Below are 19,435 nucleotides of genomic sequence, written 5' to 3'. Positions count from 1 at the left end.
GAACTGAAATTTCCCCTAAGCAGTGCTTTAGTTGCCTCCCAATGCATGTTTAGATAAGTCTTAATTATCATTACATTGAAAATATTTTCTAATTTAGCTTGCTGGTTCTTCTTTGGCCTCAATTTCCAGTGTTTTGCTTAACTTTCAAGTGTTGGGAGATTTTCCAGATATCTTTTCGTTATTGGTTTCTATTTTAGTTCTTTTGTATTTAGAGAATATTCTCTGTATAATTTAATTTATGTCTAATTTATTGAAACTTTTTATGGCCTAATAAATGTTCTGTCTTAGTAAATGTTCCATTGACAAATGAAAAGGATGTATATTTTGGAGCTGATGGTTGTAGTGTTTTATAAATAACTGATAAGGACAATTTAGTTCTGTCATGCTGTTCAGATTTTCTAGATAATTTCTAAATTTTTGTCTGTTTTTGGTACCAAATACTGATACAGTAGTGTTGAGCTGTCTCTTTATTATTGTATGTTTATCTGTTTGTCCCTTTAATTATTTAGTTTTTGCTTCATGTATTGTAAAGCTTTCCAATTTGGTAAATACATACTTAGTAATGCTTTTTCTTCTTGATATATTGATCATGCTATTCTTTAAGAAAAAGTATCTTATCTCTAATACTCTTTGTCCTAGAGTGTATTTTGTTTGGCAATAATGTAGACATTCAGCTTTCTTACGATTAGTATTGGTAGCATATGTTTTCCCATTCTTTATCATGTCTTTCAGTTTAAGGGCATCCTAAAACATATAGCATATAGTTGTATCTTGCTTTCTGTTTTTAATCCAGTCTGAGAATTTCTGCCATTGATTGTTTTTAGTCCATTTACATGATTATCGATATTTTAAACTTCTATATATAATTTTGATAATTTTTGTGTACCGTGAATTAATACTATGTTATTCACATAAGAACCTTACAAAAAGCATATTTCCATTTGTCATTCCTGTGTGCTATTTTCTCCATGCATTTTACTTTTACACATTATTTTTCCCTTGAGTCAATTATTTTTAACTGAATTAAGAAACGAGCAAAATTATTTTATATTTACCCATATATTTACATTATCTTGTACTCTTGTACGTGTGTGTATCTGTGTATTCATAGTATCATTTCAGCCTGAAGAACTTTACTATTTCATTTTGTTTTGTTTTTGAGTATAGTTTGCACACAATGTTACATTAATTCTAGGTGTACAACATAGTGATTTGATTGTTTATACATTATGTTTTGTTCATTGTAAGTGTAGCTACTATCCCCATACACTGCAATTACAGTATCATCACCTGTATTTCTCACACTGTGGCTTTTATCCCCATGATTTATTCATTCCATAACTGGATGCTTATATCACCCACTCCCCTTCACCCATTTTGCCTAACACTTCAACACCCTCTCTTCTGGCAAGCACCGTTTGTTTTCTGTATTTATAAGACTGATTCTGTTGTTTGTTATTTTTTCTTTTCTTTTTTTTTTTTTTTTTTTGATTCCACATATGAGTGAAATCATATGGTATTTGTTTTAGTCTGACTTATTTCACTTAGCACATAATACCCTCTAGGTCCATCCATGTTGTCACCTGTGGCATGATCTCATCCTTTTTTATGGCTGTGTAATCTTCCTGTGTGTGTGTGTGTGTGTGTCTGTGTGTGTGTGTGTGTGTGTGTGTGTGTGTGTGTGTGTACGTGCATATGTATGTACGTATGTACAGATATACACCACATCTTCCTTACTCATACATCTGTTGATGGACACTTAGGTTGCTTCCATATTTTGGCTACTGTAAATAATGCTGCAATAAACAGAGGTACAGGTATCTTTTTGAATTAATGTTTTAATTTTCTTTGGGTAAATACCCAATAGTGGAATTATTGGATCATATGATATGTCTATTTTTAATTTTGGCGGGGAGTCCTCTCTACTGTTTTCTGCCATAGCTACCAATTTATATTCCCACCAATAGTGTACAAAGGTTCCTTTTGTCCACATTTTTGCTGACACTTCTTTCTTGTCTTTTAGCTATTCTGATAGGCCTGAGGTGATAGCTCACCTTTCATATTTGTCCAAGAATGTTCAGAGCTCTTTATTCATGAAAATTAAAATCTGAAAAAGGAAACACGTGTGTCCCAAAATAAAAATAAATTTCAGGATATACATTGAATAAACAAATTTCAGCATTTTATATAATGGAATACTGCTTGTAATTAAAAAAAAAAACTTGGTAACATGCAACAGTATGGAATGAATCTCAAAACACTGTGTTAAGTGAAATAAAAACAAATATAAAAGGGTATATACTTGTGAATCCATTTGTATGATGTTCTAGGTACAGCTATACCAACAGTGAAAGAGATCAGAATAGTAGCTAGTTTAGGGAAGAAGGATATGCAGGAATTGGCTGGAAGGGAGCATGAGGAACTTGTAGGTGAGGGAAATTTTCTACATCTTAGAGGGATGTCGGTTATACAGCCTGTATGCATTTGTCAAAACTAATTAAACTATGTATCTAATTATATTTCTTTGAATATAAGGTATACCTAAAGAAAATTTGATAGCTTACTAATAAAAAAAAATCAATCTTATAATCTCCCATTATGATAGTTGATTGGAGGTAGGTCTATTTCATGGTTCTAAAAATATATAAAACCAAAATATTTATTTTACTGAAACTTCTTGAATTTTGTAAAGTCAGCCAGTGTCACCAACACTACAGCACTAAAGTCTTATGTTATTTAAACTTGGGAAACTGAAATACAATTACTAATAAAATATAGGATCACCAGGAGTTAGATTCAGGTACTGACACAGAAAGAACATCCTGGTCACTGTCCAAATGAATTTAACCTGATTATATTGTAGGGGACATTAAAAATGATGCTTAAATTATGGCTGGTTTCTTTTTAAATGCCATTGATAATACTAAGAACTTAAAATTATGGTGAACATAATGAATGATGATTAATAGTTTTAAAAATTGACCATTTTGTGAGAGTGAGAATAATTTGTGACATATATGTTTTTGGCGTCAAGTAATGAAAACTCATTTTTTTTTTCTGTCTAAGAGAAGGAGGCAGAATTACTGGCTTATACAAATGGGGCAGAGCTGTCCTTAACAATCTGTACATCTAGAATGCACATCTATTAGTAAAGTTAGAGTTATAAATAGGGAGGAATTCTAAGATACATAAAAAGTAGCTTAACTGCTATCATTATAGGCAAAATATAACAATACTGCTAAGATTGTGTTCTGATCTAAATAAGAAAAACTCAGGTGTAGCTTGTCAAGAAATTAACAGAGCACATTAGTATTTTTTTTTTTTTTTTTTTTTTTTTTTTTTTTTTTTTAAAGAAAATTGCCACTCTACATAAGTGATAAACCACTCTGGTTTGGCTAGGACTATGAGGGCATGAGACTTTCAGTGCTAAAACCACTCTAGTCCTAGGCAAACTAGGAGATGCTTCTAGATGTACCTTACCTCTAAGAGTGTTAAAAGATGAATTATTGCTGGTCCAATGAGTAGATGTTTGATAACAGTGATGTTTAATTTGTTTCTCCTCCTTACGTCTGTAGATCTCAAGCCTAACCATATTTTAAGGTTCAGTTTAAATGCCGCTTCTTCCTAATCTCTCTCTCTGAATTCACATAACTCTCTATATGTACCATTCTTGTTCCACTTAGTACTTTAAAACATTTTTATCAGAGTTATCTATATATGAATTTTATCTGACACTACGTGGGAAGTTCTTTTAGGGCATGATGTATGATTTATCTTGTAGCCCCCACAGCTTCTAGCATGGTAATGCAAGTTACTTTATCCAAAAGGGTGTATTAAAAGGAGTGAATGAGTCTACAAGTTAAGTAGATTATATTGATAGGATGAGATGCACCAGTGTGTAATGGGAGGAAAAAAAAAACCACCGATATGAGTATGAGAAACCCAGATTTTAGTTCTCTTTACCACTTGATAACTATGTGATTTTGGACAGTTCCCTTAATATTGTGTGTCTGTCTGTATGCATGCTACAGTTTCTTCAGCCCAAAACCGAAAGTTTCAACTAGACCCCTTAGCGCTACCTAGTGATGCTTTTGAGCATTCACTGTTAGCTTGGTAATTCAGTGTTCTCCAGAACTAATCCAAATTTTCAGTCTCTCCCGTAGTCCAGACAGCCCCTTCACTTTTGGTAGGTCACAACTCCTCCATCACAAAGAAAATGCACCTGCTGGAAGAACCTTGTTCACTCCACCCTCATATATTGTTATACATTATAAGTAGTAACTGATTATTCCTTCTTGACTTAAATCTTTAAGAGGTAAACAGCCATACTTATGCATATTTGTAATTCAAAATCTTATATATGCAGTGCTTGATTATAGTACTATATCCTAGATCATTTTTGGGTTAACACCTTTTGTGTTCTGAGATTCGAGTAAAAATAGGTTGCTTTAAAACTACAATTAGTTGTTTGTATTTAATATGCTTTTAAATGATTTTTATAGGAGAAAAGTTATTTGTAAAGTTTCTTATTAATTTCTTTGAAAATATAACTGACAGCTCTTAAGAGAACAAATTCATCAGTGTTTTCAAAATTCACATTAAAATATGTAAAAATATTACTTTCATCAATTTGCAATTAAACTGTGATTATTATGCAGACTTTTATACATTTTTATAACCCAGTTTTCTTTTGTGTTTAGCTACTGATGCAAATGTGAAGAACGAAAGTCTTTCATCTGTGCAGCAGCTTGGCATTAAAATGACTGTCAGGTATATTACAGGGAAATATCTCCCTTGCTCATTTCTAGAATTTGTTTTATCTACCTGATATGTGCTTAATAGTATTTAACAACCAACTATGTTGTGTACTTTAAATGCAGAGTCTATCATTCAGAAAATAATAACTTTGTTTTGAGGATATTGGCATATGATTAAATTACCTCTGCCAGTACATCATTTATGGTTCATTATCACTTCAGAGGCTAATTACAGTATATTTAAGCCTCTATGACTCCTGGCTTTTACCAAAAAAAAAAAAAAAAAAAAAAAACAAAAACTATTGTAAAAATCAGCACTTTGGTAGCGCAATCATGCCATTTTCTAAAATATGGTAATTTTTTTTTTAAGTTTATTTGAGAGCGAGAGAGAGAGAGAGAGAGAGAGAGAGAGAGAAACAGTGTGAGTGGGGGAGGGGCAGAGAAAGGAAGAGACAAAATCCCAAGCAGACTTTGTGCTGCCAGTGCAGAGCCCAACGTGGGGCTTGAACTCACGAAAACAGTGAGACCATGACCTGAGCCAAAACTAAGAGTCAGACACTTAACCGACTGAGCCACCCAGGTGCCCCTAAAATATGGTAGATTTTAATTGTTAAACTATGGTGATGAGTACAAAAGTACCTTAAGGATAGACACAGAAGTTAAAAATGAATAAGCCAATTATAGTAGTTTGAATTTTTAGTACTCAAATTGTAATTCTCAAAACAAACTAAATGGCAGACTGGGAATTAAGGACTAAGTCTTCTCTCTTGCTTATTAAATGGAGATCTTGACAGTTCCCTCCTACTTCAGTGGGTAATCTTTAGGATCAAGTATAAAAAGGATGCATGTGGAAGCTTTTAAAAAGAATGTTTTCATAAATACACTATATATATATATATATAGTAACACTATAATGAAATAATGAAATGTATTAAAGTAATTTTAGCTCATCCATCTGTATCACATAAAGCATATAATTCATTGTTTTGTGACTCTCTATCTGCTTTTTATTTTGTAATGTCCAGTTTCTATTCTGAAATGGAATCTATAGATAATATAAGCAGGCTAGTCATATATTTTTTTTAAAATTCAGTACAATGTCTTATTGGTAAGAAGTGAATGGAAAATACTTTGTAATGAAATGTTTATACACACCTGCAGTATATGACATAGCTGTCAACCAAATAGTCATTGTAACTTTGGCAGCTGTAAATAGAGACTGACAGTATTTTGGTGCTTCAAATACCTCTAGTAGAGTTTTGCCACTGGCAAAGTAACTTTCCAGAATGGTGAACAAGTTTTAGGCTTGAAATGAAAGTACTTCCTTTCTCTGATGTGCACATGGTTGCATTCGGTTTATAATAAAAAATACAGAAAAAAACATCTTATGATTTTATATAATACAGAATTGGTTTCAGATAATTACAAATAGCTTCTTCATCCATGCAAGTAACAGCCAGGCCATTTCCAAGTTGTTGTGCAGGACTGCCCCATGTCTAACCTCCTGGCCACCACTCACCAAGTACCAGTAGTGCCCCCATTCACTATGCAATCAGAAACACCCCCGTGAATTTCCAAAGTGGCCCCAGGACAGAAAGTACCCTCCCCTCAGAACCACTGGACTAGACGAAATCTAAAATTGCTTCCAGTGTTAACATTCTGTCAGTCTAAGCTGTCAACATTACATGTTCTATATTAAGTTCAGGAAAAAAATGCTTGCATTCTTTTCATCTAAGTATCTACAGTCTGTTCTCTCACTACTGTTTTATTTTCCTTTAAAATGTCAGCACTTACCAGATACAATAATCTAATTCAAATATCATTATCTAATCCAAAAATAATTATCAGGAACATACACTGAGTGTTAAGCTTTACTAAGTTCTGTATAGCATACTTATGCTATCAAGAAGAGGACTGCTCTTGATAGATTTTACAAAGTGAATTTACAATGCAGACCTGACACATTTCAGTTTTTATGTTTTGTGGGTTTTTAATATAGGTATGGCAAGTTCCTCAACCGGTTGAAAGACAGTGCAGAAAATGATCTTACGTTGGTTTTAAAGCACTGTGAGAGATTCCTGAAACAGCAGCAAGTACCCATAAAATCTTCTCTTCATATCCTTTTTTGAGTGGATTCACAGTAGTTGAACTTTCTTTATGTATTTTTCATAATTCTTTGATAGGGGACCTTAACACATTTATAGTAAAATAATACTTTAACCTATATCACTGATTTGTTATCATGTACCTTTATACTATTCTGTATTTTAAATATGTATTTTATTAAATTGGGTATTAACTACTAAATTCAGTCTTCTTCATTGAATCTTAAACTGAGTAAAGTTATTAGGCTGTATTTTCAGATACATACAAGAAAGTTTTAAAAATAGGTTTAGTGTATCTAGAAAAGCATATTCCAGACTTAGTAAATCTAGAATAGTAATGGAACATACATTCATTTTGCTTGAATTGGTTATTTTTCAAAAATAGTTTTGACCTGAAGGGAGAAAAAAAGTGTACAAACCATTTGCATTACTGAATTCTAAATATTTGTGGGTTTTTTATACTTGATTATGCTAGTAATTTAGCAGATAACCTAAACCAGAGAAAGAGAGGGTACTATTTAATGATTTGAACAAATGTTGCCACAGGGCAGATAGTTTTTTCTCCATTTGCTAGTGCCATTGGCCTCCACTGAGCATGTAAGTAAACAGTACATTAGCTTGTAAATTGGTTGAAGATAAAATGAGGGCTAAGTATCAATACCTCTTTCCTGACAGGGATCCTGGAAATGAATATTAATGGAGTTCTCATATTTCATCTTTTAAGATAAAATATTGTAAAAGTTCCTTAATTGTGCTTTTTAGTCTGCCTGCAGGGGAGTTATGCTGGCCATGACTGGTTTGTATCTTCTTTGTTCATGATAATGTGCGGGGACAAAGAGAAAACATTCAGATTTCTTCAGCAGTTCTCCAGGCTTCTGACCTCTGCTTTCCTTTGGTTGCCAAGACTACATATTTCTGTAAGACTTTTTAGTCTATTTTGAAAGGAGTGTGTGAAATTTTAAGGCAAATCCCACTTAAATTCGTTGGGATCTTGTTTGTGGAGAGCTCTGTAATATTTTATGTTTGTTTTCTACCTGAATGCTTTTTGACTGATTCTCTTTGAAGCTACAGATTTGACATTTTCTCAAATACTTGATGTCTTACCTAATGGTAACTGCATGAAAGATTAGTGATACTAGATGGATGATTAAATTTTAAACTTATGATTTAGTAAATTATAAAAAATATATATGTAATAAGAACTATTGAATGGATTTTTTACTATTGCTTTGTTAGAAAGAATCAGTTAAATTATGGTGTAAGAAAATAAGTCAAAATTATCAGTGTATTCCATCAAGAGGAAAAAACTATACATTTTGTAAATCTGTGATGAGTTTTGATTGAGGGTATTATAGTGTATTTTAAAGGATTTTACTAGCTTCATGAGATCTTGGAGTTTAGAGGTAAGAGTGTTCCTAAATTTACCAATATTTCTGTATTTTATTTTACTTACTGCCATTAAGATCTCCAACTTGAGGAAACTATCTACTATATAAGATAGGCTAATACTTCACAAACCGTTTTTATGACATAGAGCATGTGGACATTGCAATCACATGGCACCCAAGGATAAGTTAAGGGAGCTGGAAAGTATGTGGAGTTAAATAAAAGCACATATTATGTGTTTTTACAGTATATATTTGTGATAAGGAAAATAAAAGCAAAACATCGAGGAGGAATACATTATAAATATTGAAATTTAAAAATTTTATGCTTGAAATAGCTATATGAAATTCCTGAATAAGAATGTTTAGCTCTAGTTTTTCAGCATAATGAGAAGTTTGCTTACATGAGTAGGTGGAAGCAAATGGCAAAAGAGTATGTACTGGTTTTTGTCTATGAAACTATTTTCCTTCTGTTAACCAGAATTTGAGTTTTAAAAATCTTAGATATTCCACAAGCACCCCAATGTTTATGGCAGCATTATCAACAATAGCCAAATTATGAAAAGAGCCCAAATGTCTATTGACTGACGGAAGATGTGGTTCTATCTGTCTGTCTGTCTATCTATCTATCTATCTATCTATCTATCTATCTATCTATCTATAATGGAATATTACTCAGCCATCTAAAATAATAACATCTTGCCATTTGCAACAATGTGGATGGACCCAAAATGTATTATGCTAAGCTAAATAAGTCAATCAGATAAAAATAATCACCATATGATTTCACTCATATGTGGAATTTAAGAAAAAAACATAGGGGAGGGGGAAAAAGGAGGGAAGTAAACTATAAGAGACTTCTAAGTCTAGAGAACAAACTGAAGGCTGATGGAGGGAGGTGGGTGGGGGAGGGGCTAAATGGGTGATGGGTATTAAGGAGGGCACTTGTGATGAGCACTGGGTGTTGTATGTAAGTGATGAATCACTAAATTCTATTCCTGAAACCAATATTACACTATATGTTAGCTAAATAGAATTTAAATAAAAACTTTAAAAAAATTCCACTCTTACATTTACAAGTGAGAAATCTTTTGATAATGAGTATGGAATTTGAATCTAATCATACATTTTCATGTCAAATATTTGAAAATGATTCCTGCATTCCCCTAGTCTTAATTATTCTAGTTTAGTGTTTAGATTGTGACACTGTTAAATATCACCAGTCAACTTTTTTTAATCATAATTTTATAAAGTTGCATTTTTGTTTTGAATCTATAAAGTATTTTGTAACACATTATTTTTAACATAACAGTGATACTGTGCTCTAATAGCATTTCTTTCCATAAAACTGAAATCAGGCAGGACTCTAAAACATACCAACTCCAGATACATTGTCTTCAATGCAACATAGAAAAGATACTATAGGGGCGTCTAGGTGCCTCAGTTGGTTAAGCGTCCGACTTCATCCGACCTCGGCTCCAGTCATGATCTCATGGTTCATGAGTTCCAGCCCCACTTCAGGCTCTGTGCTGACAGCTCAGAGATGCTGGAGATTCTGTGACTCCCTCTCTCTCTCCCCTCCCCCGCTCTCTTAAAATAAACAAATTAAAATAAAAAAAAAAAAAAAAAGAAGAGATACTGTATAAGAATGATTTTTATGCATACATTTCTTACACTACTATTAGGCATATATTCAGAAAATGATTACCTATGTTTGCATTGAAAATTATATGTGTAAGTTGATATTTTGCTATTTATTAGATTCATTAATTCTACTATACAAATAGTCATTAATAAAACACATGTATTTCATAAAAGAAGGTAAGTTAAGGATACTAATTCTCAGTTTATATTATCTTTAACTACTCAAAAGAGATAATTTCTTTACTAGACATTCATCTGAAGTTGACTCTGAGATGTCCACTTAATATGCTATATAATATGTCTCCAGTAATCAGTATATAAAATTAATGTTTTCTTGTGTACTGTGAGGTATCTCTAAGAACCTCTCATATTTCTACATATGTATTCCTATAAATATATATTTATGCAATGTGAAATGGTAAATTGTAATTTATGCTGATGACACTGATAAACCACCTCACTGGTATCAGAAATTTTAGTATAACTCAAACCTAAATCCTTAAAAGCACTTTAGCAATAAAGTTTGAAAGAAACCCTTATCTTAACTTGTGTGTAATTGTTATACGTAAGTTTGATTTGTTTTCATTTAAAAGGATTTTCTTTTATTACAGTTACCCAGTAAAGCTAAGAACATAAAAATGCCTTTCAGGAAGTTTCTTAATTATGTATTCTTCAGAACTAATTAGAATATAAATTTTTAGTATAAGTCTATAGCATATACTTGGTAGTCTAACAGTTTTTCTTGACACAAAATGGTATCTCCAAGTTTATTCTTTGTTTAGAAAATGCTGTGGTTAGATACTGAATTTGTGATAACAATCATTGAAATATTATAGAGCATTCATGATGGCATACATTTTACTTAAGAGACAAATTAAAAAAATAACTAACTTCATGAAAAAATAGCCAAAAATGCAAGTTTGTAAATGTGTGTGTGTATATCCACACATATATAAATGGACATATAAGTAAATGTAAAATATAAAATATATAAATTATGTAATATGTAATTATTATAGAAATTTTTATATACATACATATAAGGTAGTTGGCCCAAAAACTTTGATGGTAATGCATTATGCCTTGTTCTGTTTTAGAGATAAATTTCTTACGGAATTCCCAATTTCAGTTATTAGTAACTCAAGCTCAGATTTGGGTTATATAACATTATCTTAGAAAAAGAAGGCTATGCCAATATTCCTAAGAGCTGACAAACTAAAATTTTTTAATGTTATAGAATTATTGGCCAAAGCCAAGGATAGCAAGCATATTGAAATACGTTCACTCTTAAAATATAAAGCTTTATTACTCGTGTACTCATACATTTATTCTTTCATGCAACATTCATCCCCTTCATTCCACAAGGCATTGAATTACAGTATTAACTTCATTGCTTTGTCTTGGAAAGTATATCACATTGCCGTTATTGAGATTTATTCTTTCTACAGTGTTTAACATTCTGACTTAACTTGCATAATTATAATCTTTGCAGTAACTACTTATGCCACCATATTAATTTTGAAGTAGCCACTCAAAGCAAGAGATTTAAGTAAGTTGGTTATATTATTTTAAATTAGTCGCATATTCATTAATTCTCAATGTCTCTTTTTTATGCAGAGGTACCTACCTGCTGACACTATAGAATCTGGCATCCATCCGATATACTTTTGCAGCACTCATTATATTGAAATGCTCCTGAAGGTGGAGGTGCCACTTGTGTTTTCAGCTTTTCACATGTCTGGTTTTGCACCATCCCAGGTAATCTATAGGAAAGAATGTTTCTTCAAATCCCAGATCTCAGGGTCTTAAAAGAAAATTAAATTCTCACCAAATATAGGAAATACATTTAAATTAATAAGATCACTTTTGTAAGTATTCATGAAAATGAATCTTTATGTTTAAATATCTACACTGACTTTTTCCCCCCAGGTCTGTTATAATATATAGTTTTCTTTATAGTAGATCCCTAGCATTCAGATTTTGAATAGCTATTCAAGGACATAGGCATTCTGGAAGTCTATGACATGTAGGCTTTTAAATGTAGATAATATCTATTTCATAAGGCTAATCTAAGGATTAAGTAAGGTAACTAAGGGTAAGAATTCTTAACACTGGGTGTCTGCTATTAGAGATACTGTATCTTCTTTAAAATTTTTTAAAATTTTATTTGAATCCAAAAAAGTTAACATATAGTGTAGTAATGGTTTCAGGAATAGAATTTAGTGACTCCTCACTTACATATAACACATAGTGCTCATCCCATCAAGTGCCCATCTTAATGCCCATCACTCCACCCAGCACCCCGCCAGCAACCCTCATTTCTCTGTATTTAAGAGTCTCATGTGTTTTGTCTCCATCTCTATTTTTACCTTATTTTTGCTTCCCTTCCCCTGTGTTCATCTGTTTTGTTTCTTAAATTCCACATATGAGTGAAATCATATGATATTTATCTTTCTCTGACTTATTTCACTTAGCATAATACATTCTAGTTCCATCCATTTTGTTGCAAATGGCAAGATTTCATTCTTTTTAATTGCTGGGTAATATTCCATTGCATATATATACCACATCTTCTTTATTCATTCATCAATCAGTTGCTATTTGGGGCCTTTCCATAATTTGGCTATTGTTGATAGTGTTGCTATAAACAGTGGGATGCATGTGCCTTTTTGAATCGGTATTTTTATATCATTTGGATAAATTCTTAGTAGTGCAATTGCTGGGTTATAGGGTAGTTCAATTTTTTAATTTTTTGAGGAACCTCCATACTGTTTTCCAGAGTGGCTGCATCAGTTTGCATTCACACCAGCAGTGCAAAAGTGTTCCCCTTTCTCCACATCCTTGCCAACATCTTGTTTCATGAGTTGTTCATTTTAGTCATTCTGACAGGTGTGAGGTGATACCTCATTGTGGTTTTGATTTGTATTTCCCTGATGATGAGTGATGTTGAGCATCTATTCATGTGTCTGTTAGCCATCTGGATGTCTTCTTTAGGAAAAGTGTCTGTTCATGTCTTTTGCCCATTTCTTCACTCCTGCTCATTTGTTTCTTAGGTGCTGAGTTTGACAAGTTCTTTATAAATTTTGGATGACAACCCTTTATCTGATATGTCATTTGCAAGAGATACTGGATCTTAACAAAAAGCACAGCTTTCTGTTTCTGCTTTTGGGAGCTGGGAAGATTTAATGATTTTTCTAGGGCCTAGAATTGTCTTGTGGTCACACACAGTATTCACAGATATCTCCCTCCTGTGCATAGGCAGTCCCTCCTTGGTGGAGGGGTGGATTGTTTCTTTACTGTTCTAATCAGGCTAAAACTTAACATTTTAGAGCTTAAACCTTTTTCACTTTTAGAATTACATCTTTAGGTGAGAGTTCCAGAAGGTAGAAATACTTAACTATAAGGTGTGAACACATTTAAGACTCTTGACACATGTTATCAATTTGCTTTGATTTTACTCTTCTAACACAAATGAAGAAAGTATCTGTTCTTCAGGTCTGGGTATTTGGCCTTTTCAAAACTAATAGAGAATTTAATAGGTGACATTCTCTTTTTAAAATTTTGTGGGTTTTTTGAACATTAGCAAGATTGACTATAATTCCATAGCTTTGTTAATAGTTGAATCTTCTTAATTGCCTACCTGTCTTAGCATGTTTCTTATTGATTTGTATATTCTTAAAAAGTAACTCCACTATCCACATCTCTTCAATTCATGTTATGTATTTTATTTACTATTGTAATTTATTACTTATTTACTATTAGTGTTTTTATTTATTTACTATTATCTTATTTATTACATTTTACTTACTCCTACCTTATATTGTGTCTTAATATTTGGTAAGAATAAACCTATAATATACTCCCTAACTCCCCCCTAAAAAAGCTAATTTAACTATTTCTGTTTATTCCTTTATGTGCCCTCTAAAGTGACTTTTCCTAGTTTGAATTGAGCTTTTGGATCTGGATAAAATTTAGATAGCTATTATGTTCACTTTTCTCAAAGTAATTTCTAGTTTATGTCCTTACTTACTCATACTATCATGAGTATGTACTCATACTACTTACTCATACTTACTTACTCATACTTCCTATCTAGAAACATAGTAAATTTTTCCATTTATTTTCTTTGTATTATATTTTACTGAAGCTGCATATATTTTTTCCATATAGGTATAGTATATTTCATATTACAGATATTTCTAATTAGAGTAGCTTGCAATCTTTTTTTAATTTTATTTTGTGATTACTGTTAATAATTAGTAAAGACATTAAATTTTCTATAATTGTTAGGTTGTACATTTTTTTCTAGATTTGTGTTAATTTTTTATTTCTGCTTCATTTTAAATTAAATTCTATAATTGTCCCAGAAAATTCTATATAGTTGCTTCCTTGTTTTAGACTTTAACAATTATTAGGAAAACCTCCAGTATTTCACCATTAAGAGAATTATTTCCTGTCATACTATGGAAGAATCCTTCTACTTTATGTAAAATATTGAATTTTATTTCTTTTATTCAAATAAAAATGTTCCTTTAGGGTTCCTTTAGGGTTAAGATTATCTTGATCTTGGGGTTTATGTGACCTATTGGTAGATTTCTTAATAGTAGACCATTCTTGAATTCCCCTTGGATTTGTCTTGGCAATCTTTTCTTCCTAATTAGACAGTATAGTTCTCGGCAATATGCCTTTATACTTATTTTGAAGAGCCTTTATGTCATGTAATTACATTTACTTGTATGTGGTTACTATGCCTCTTGAGTTTTAAATTTTCTGAAGTTAATAGGTCTAAATATAATGAGGAATTACATGTAGTGGAAAGGAATATTCTTTCTTGGCCATGGTGCTCTAACCCAGCATGTACATAAAACACTTCTCAGAAATTTAAATCCTAAAATGTTTAATTCTGGTTGGAAGTAGATACTTAAATATTTACTATAAGCTCAGTAATCTATTCTTTCTATTCTCCTAAAAATCCAAGCTAGGGAACAAAATGTTCCTGAGAATTCTTTTGCCATTCTAGTCTTGATTAATATACTATATATTGTCTAATACCTCCATTCATTTATTAGTTCCTAACATATATCTTCTAATTTTAAAATGTATTGCCACAAACAGTGGGAAAAACGTGCAATACCTTAGGCCTCACCGTATCAGTTTGATACCTTTTTATCATTTTGGTGTTTCTTTATCGATTTAAAATTGCATAAATATAGCAGATTTATCTAATAAAAATTTCTAAGCAGTAATGTTATGTTTCTTAAGTTATCTAATGTAAAATTCCTTTTTAATGACTCCCTATGTGAGCAAATCATTTTGTGCCTTAAGTATATATCATTGCTTTGTTGATATAATTTGCCATTTTATTGCTAATTATAAAATATGAAACAACTTTTAAGTAATGAATAGGTATAGGTGCTTAAGTAATCGTTTGGATATAGATTTTGTATTGCAAAGCTTATTCATTTTGATGTAATTAGGAGCAGTGCTTTTTGAAGTTGTGTATTTACAGACACTAAGGGATTGGTTGATTAATGAAGGATTTGTGAGCAGGTTGCTAAATAAAATACACGTATCTCTAGAGTAAAAATACACGTTCGACTAGAATACAAAAAAAATAAAGTAGTTAGAAATATATGTTGATTAGAGTTTAAGAGTAACTGAGATTGGAAAATAGAAATTCAAATATATAGTCTTCCTTTTTAAATGAACAGAAAATCACGTTTTGATTAGCGTTTTGAACAATTTTATCCTTTGGTAAAACACTTTTCATTATTGGACCTTATTTAACTTTCCTAGCTTAAGAAGTACCACATATCTTTAGTGATTTATCTCTTATAATTTCGTGGGGTCCTTATTCTGCATATCATTATTATATTGTACTGTGTCAGCAAGTAGGCTAACATGGATAATCCTCTGAATATACTCTAGAAAAACATTTGGTTGTTCTCATTTACTGTTTTTTTCTTCTCCTCTCATCATGAAGACTGGATTAAAGAAAACTATTCTAACATTTCATACTTTGTGACATAGTGTTTTTTGAAAATGAAAATTACACAAATGCAAATCAGAATGTTTCTTGTTAATAGTCCTATTCATAAATCTATATATCCCCAGACTTTCTCTCTCCTTATGTTGCCAAGGTTGCCACATGAAATAGTACCTTCTTTCTCCCTGTGCCACATCTTAATATGTCAAGGACTTATCCTTTATGTCTGTCCAAATGGAAACTTTTTTTGCTGAACTATCAGTAGATAATGAATTTGTGTGCTATTTCTATGCTTCTAATAGAAATCTATGTCTTGCCTTGTGGAATAGTTCTTTATGTCCTTTACCTCTTTAATAGTTGAAGTTCCTTAAAGGCATGTGTACCTGACTTACCTTCCAGTTCTTTGAGTGTCTGACACAGTATCTCACTTACAAGTACAACAAAAATAGTATGTGTATAACAACTCTTTGCAGTGTAAAAGGTATATTTCCAGATCTCATCTCATTTAAAATTTTGACTGCTTCATGTGATGGAGAAATTAAGAATCAATGAAGTCAGTGAATTGATTTAGTGAGGTTACCATGATAGCAAAGACTTCACTTGGAACCACATCTTTTGATTTTGAAATTAGTTTTCTTTCTTATTTTGCTAATATTCTTTCTATGGTGTGGGCAAATAAAATGAGTCCAGAAGAGTTGTTAAAAATATTGTCTTTGAATCCTAAAACTTGGTCATTCAGTTCATACCTATTCTGGCTTAATCAGGTATCCACAAATAATTGCTCTAGCCAAACTTTTTTTTTTTTTTAATTCTTATGGAATGTTTTGAAGATTGTTTTTCAAATCTAGATACATTATATACCTCGGATAAAATAATTATGTTTATCTAATGTCCTTTAGCAGCTTAAGTATGATTGAAGAGCAAAATTTCCTAGGAAGGCTGTGATACATTTTGATGTGTATTGTACTTTCCTCGAAGCCTAAAACACATTTAAATGTTTTAAAGTATAATTAGGTTTAAGGAACATTGGTCTATAATAAAAAACAAACCTAATTAGTTTGTTTCCTTTTCTTTGTACACCATTTCATGAACTACTAATATTTTTCGGTGAATTTAAGAACTCAGTTGCTTAGATTTGAAAATACAGTATATGTTTGTACTTATAAGAGGGAATTTGGCAGTATCGAGCAAAATCACATATGTATGTATTTTCCCTTTAACCCAACAATCTCATTTATAGAAATCTATCCCAGAGATATTCTGACAAAAATTTGAAGATACGTACAGGTGTTTGTTACAGCACTGTTATAGTATCAGAAGACTAGAAGCAATGCAGATATAGAGGCTTGGTTGAAAAATTATGGCTTATCCATGGTGGAATACCATGCCTGTAAAAATGAGAAATCCTTCTGTATATTGTGGTGGAATGATATACAGGATCCTTTGGTTAAGTGATAAGAAGGTGAAGAGAAAGTGTTTAGTATGTTACCATTTATGTAAGAAAGAGTGGGATACAAATGCATGTGCTTATATTAAAAACATGAAAGAGGGGCGCCTGGGTGGCTCAGTCGGTTAAGCGTCCGACTTCAGCTCAGGTCACGATCTCGCGGTCCGTGAGTTCGAGCCCCGCATCAGGCTCTGGGCTGATGGCTCAGAGCCTGGAGCCTGCTTCTGATTCTGTGTCTCCCTCTCTCTCTGCCCCTCCCCAGTTCATGCTCTGTCTCTCTCTGTCCCAAAAATAAATAAACGTTAAAAAAAAAATTAAAAAAACAAAACAAAACATGAAAGAATGTACCTTTTTTTAATGATTGCTTATAGGGATAGAGAAGGAATGAGATCAAGAAATGAATAAACCTTTTGTATTTTTGCCTTAGAATCACTTAAATATTTTATACGATATAAATGTATATAACCAACAAAATAAACATATTCTGTCCCTGAGAATATAAAGTCAAACTGAATAAAATGAACCCACCAGAACCCATTTGATGGTATAAACTCATGAGAATCACTTTAAATACAATAATTTGACTGTATGTGTCAAGTGATATGTTGTCTAAAGGCAAAGAACAGTAGTAATACTGTTTGAAGTAATCATATTGCTCATGGTAGTGCTGGTGTTCTATGATTATTTTTGTCTTGTGTGATAAAAACAAAAATGGGTGGCATTGGTAACTAAGATTTTCTGTGTGTTTTAAAGCAAACACAGATATAATATATAGCAACTTATGTGTTTTCTCTTAGAAAGTTTAAAGAAGGGGAACCTACATGTAGGGGGAGATGGACTAAAGAGACTTATCCAGTCACTAAAAATTTTGAAGCTGTGATGGTTCTGGTTCATGTATAGCTTTTTTTATTTTATGTATATTTGGAAAATTCCACACTAAAAATGTCTTAGGAATTTATCATTCTGCTTGGACACACTCTTTCCTTTATCCTTTTAGAATTCTAGTTCATCAGCTGATTTGCAAACCTTTTCATCCTATAAAGATAGAGAAGTTATTAGCTTAAGGACTGAATACTGTGACTCATTGCTCACTCTTCTAGAGGAATACTATTTTAGCATTGTATTACAGTTTAATAATTCTGAATCATCTTGTACACAGAATAGCAAATATAATTTCTGCCAAATGAAGAGGGACATATATTGAAAAAGTACATCTCCCCTTTGAGTGTAAGCTCCATGAGAACAGGGAGTAAATGTCCCTTTTTTGGTTAAAAATTATAATGCTTATTTGTATATTAGGTACTTGATAAATATTAAATGAATAACAAACATCTGTACCTTTGTTATAGAATCACATTTAAATAGCACTTTATATACTTTCAAAGTGTTTTCAGTTATAATCTTTTTCCCTCTTCTAAATTTACCATGTGTAGAAAAAGATAGGCATTATCTCTGTTTAATGGAAGAAAAGTAGACAATGTACGGAAAACAATAGTTGAATGTATGTAAATACCAGAAAATTGAACTGCATTAATAACTATGTATGATAACTGATTGCAGATTCTGGGGTGACTTTCTTTTAACTAATAATGAAGAGTATCTCCCTATATATATTTTAGCTTCAGATATATTTGAACCATATAGAGTTGTGAGGTTTTAAGATCAAAATGAGTTGAGGATCAGTAGTGTCACACGGTCCATCCAGTAGAACACTAAGGCTACTGAGAAAGAGGACGGACAAATACCCCTGGCTGCAGGGTCCATTTGTACTAGTTTCGACTCTTTGTTTCTCCTTAACTCATCTGGAGATTCATTTTTATTAATACAGCATGGCCAGAAGTTTCTTGGCATTAATAACTATAGCATAGAACAGAGACAGAACCCTGGCAGCAGGACACTAAGGGAATTAAAAGTATTACTTCTAGTCAAAGAACCACTGACTGCTTCAACCTGTCTAGTTAAGTAAGAGTAGGAGATATTTTCTCCCCAGTTCAGTAGAGCCATACTATGTGGGCAATGGAAGTTTGGTAATGAACTCTGCATGCCAAGCTACCCTCCAGGTCAAGATCTGAGGGGAAAATCCTATCAGTGATAAGACGAAAGTTGAGACA

General features: G+C 32.1%; 1 protein-coding gene and 1 long non-coding RNA gene across 5 annotated transcripts in view; one reads left to right on the top strand and one right to left on the bottom strand.

Annotated features, from left to right (window-relative positions):
- Positions 1-19,435, bottom strand: part of LOC122220344 — an 87,028-nt gene that overhangs the window by 40,283 nt on the left and 27,310 nt on the right. The window contains exon 2 of the long non-coding RNA XR_006202809.1: positions 11,519-11,654. This is a non-coding gene — a long non-coding RNA (uncharacterized LOC122220344). The remainder of the gene's footprint in view (positions 1-11,518; positions 11,655-19,435) is intronic.
- The window catches only part of TBC1D32 (TBC1 domain family member 32), a 200,423-nt gene that overhangs the window by 165,534 nt on the left and 15,454 nt on the right, over positions 1-19,435 (top strand). For all 4 annotated transcript variants that reach the window (XM_042939719.1, XM_042939718.1, XM_042939716.1 and 1 more), the window contains 4 exons: positions 4,701-4,770; positions 6,757-6,872; positions 7,625-7,779; positions 11,509-11,649. In XM_042939719.1, coding sequence (XP_042795653.1) covers positions 4,701-4,770; positions 6,757-6,872; positions 7,625-7,779; positions 11,509-11,649 — 482 coding nt within the window. The remainder of the gene's footprint in view (positions 1-4,700; positions 4,771-6,756; positions 6,873-7,624; positions 7,780-11,508; positions 11,650-19,435) is intronic.

The sequence above is a fragment of the Panthera leo genome, chromosome B2, assembly GCF_018350215.1.
Source record: "Panthera leo isolate Ple1 chromosome B2, P.leo_Ple1_pat1.1, whole genome shotgun sequence".
Taxonomy (NCBI): Eukaryota; Metazoa; Chordata; class Mammalia; order Carnivora; family Felidae; genus Panthera; species Panthera leo.
This window is presented reverse-complemented; position numbering and strand designations above follow the sequence as displayed.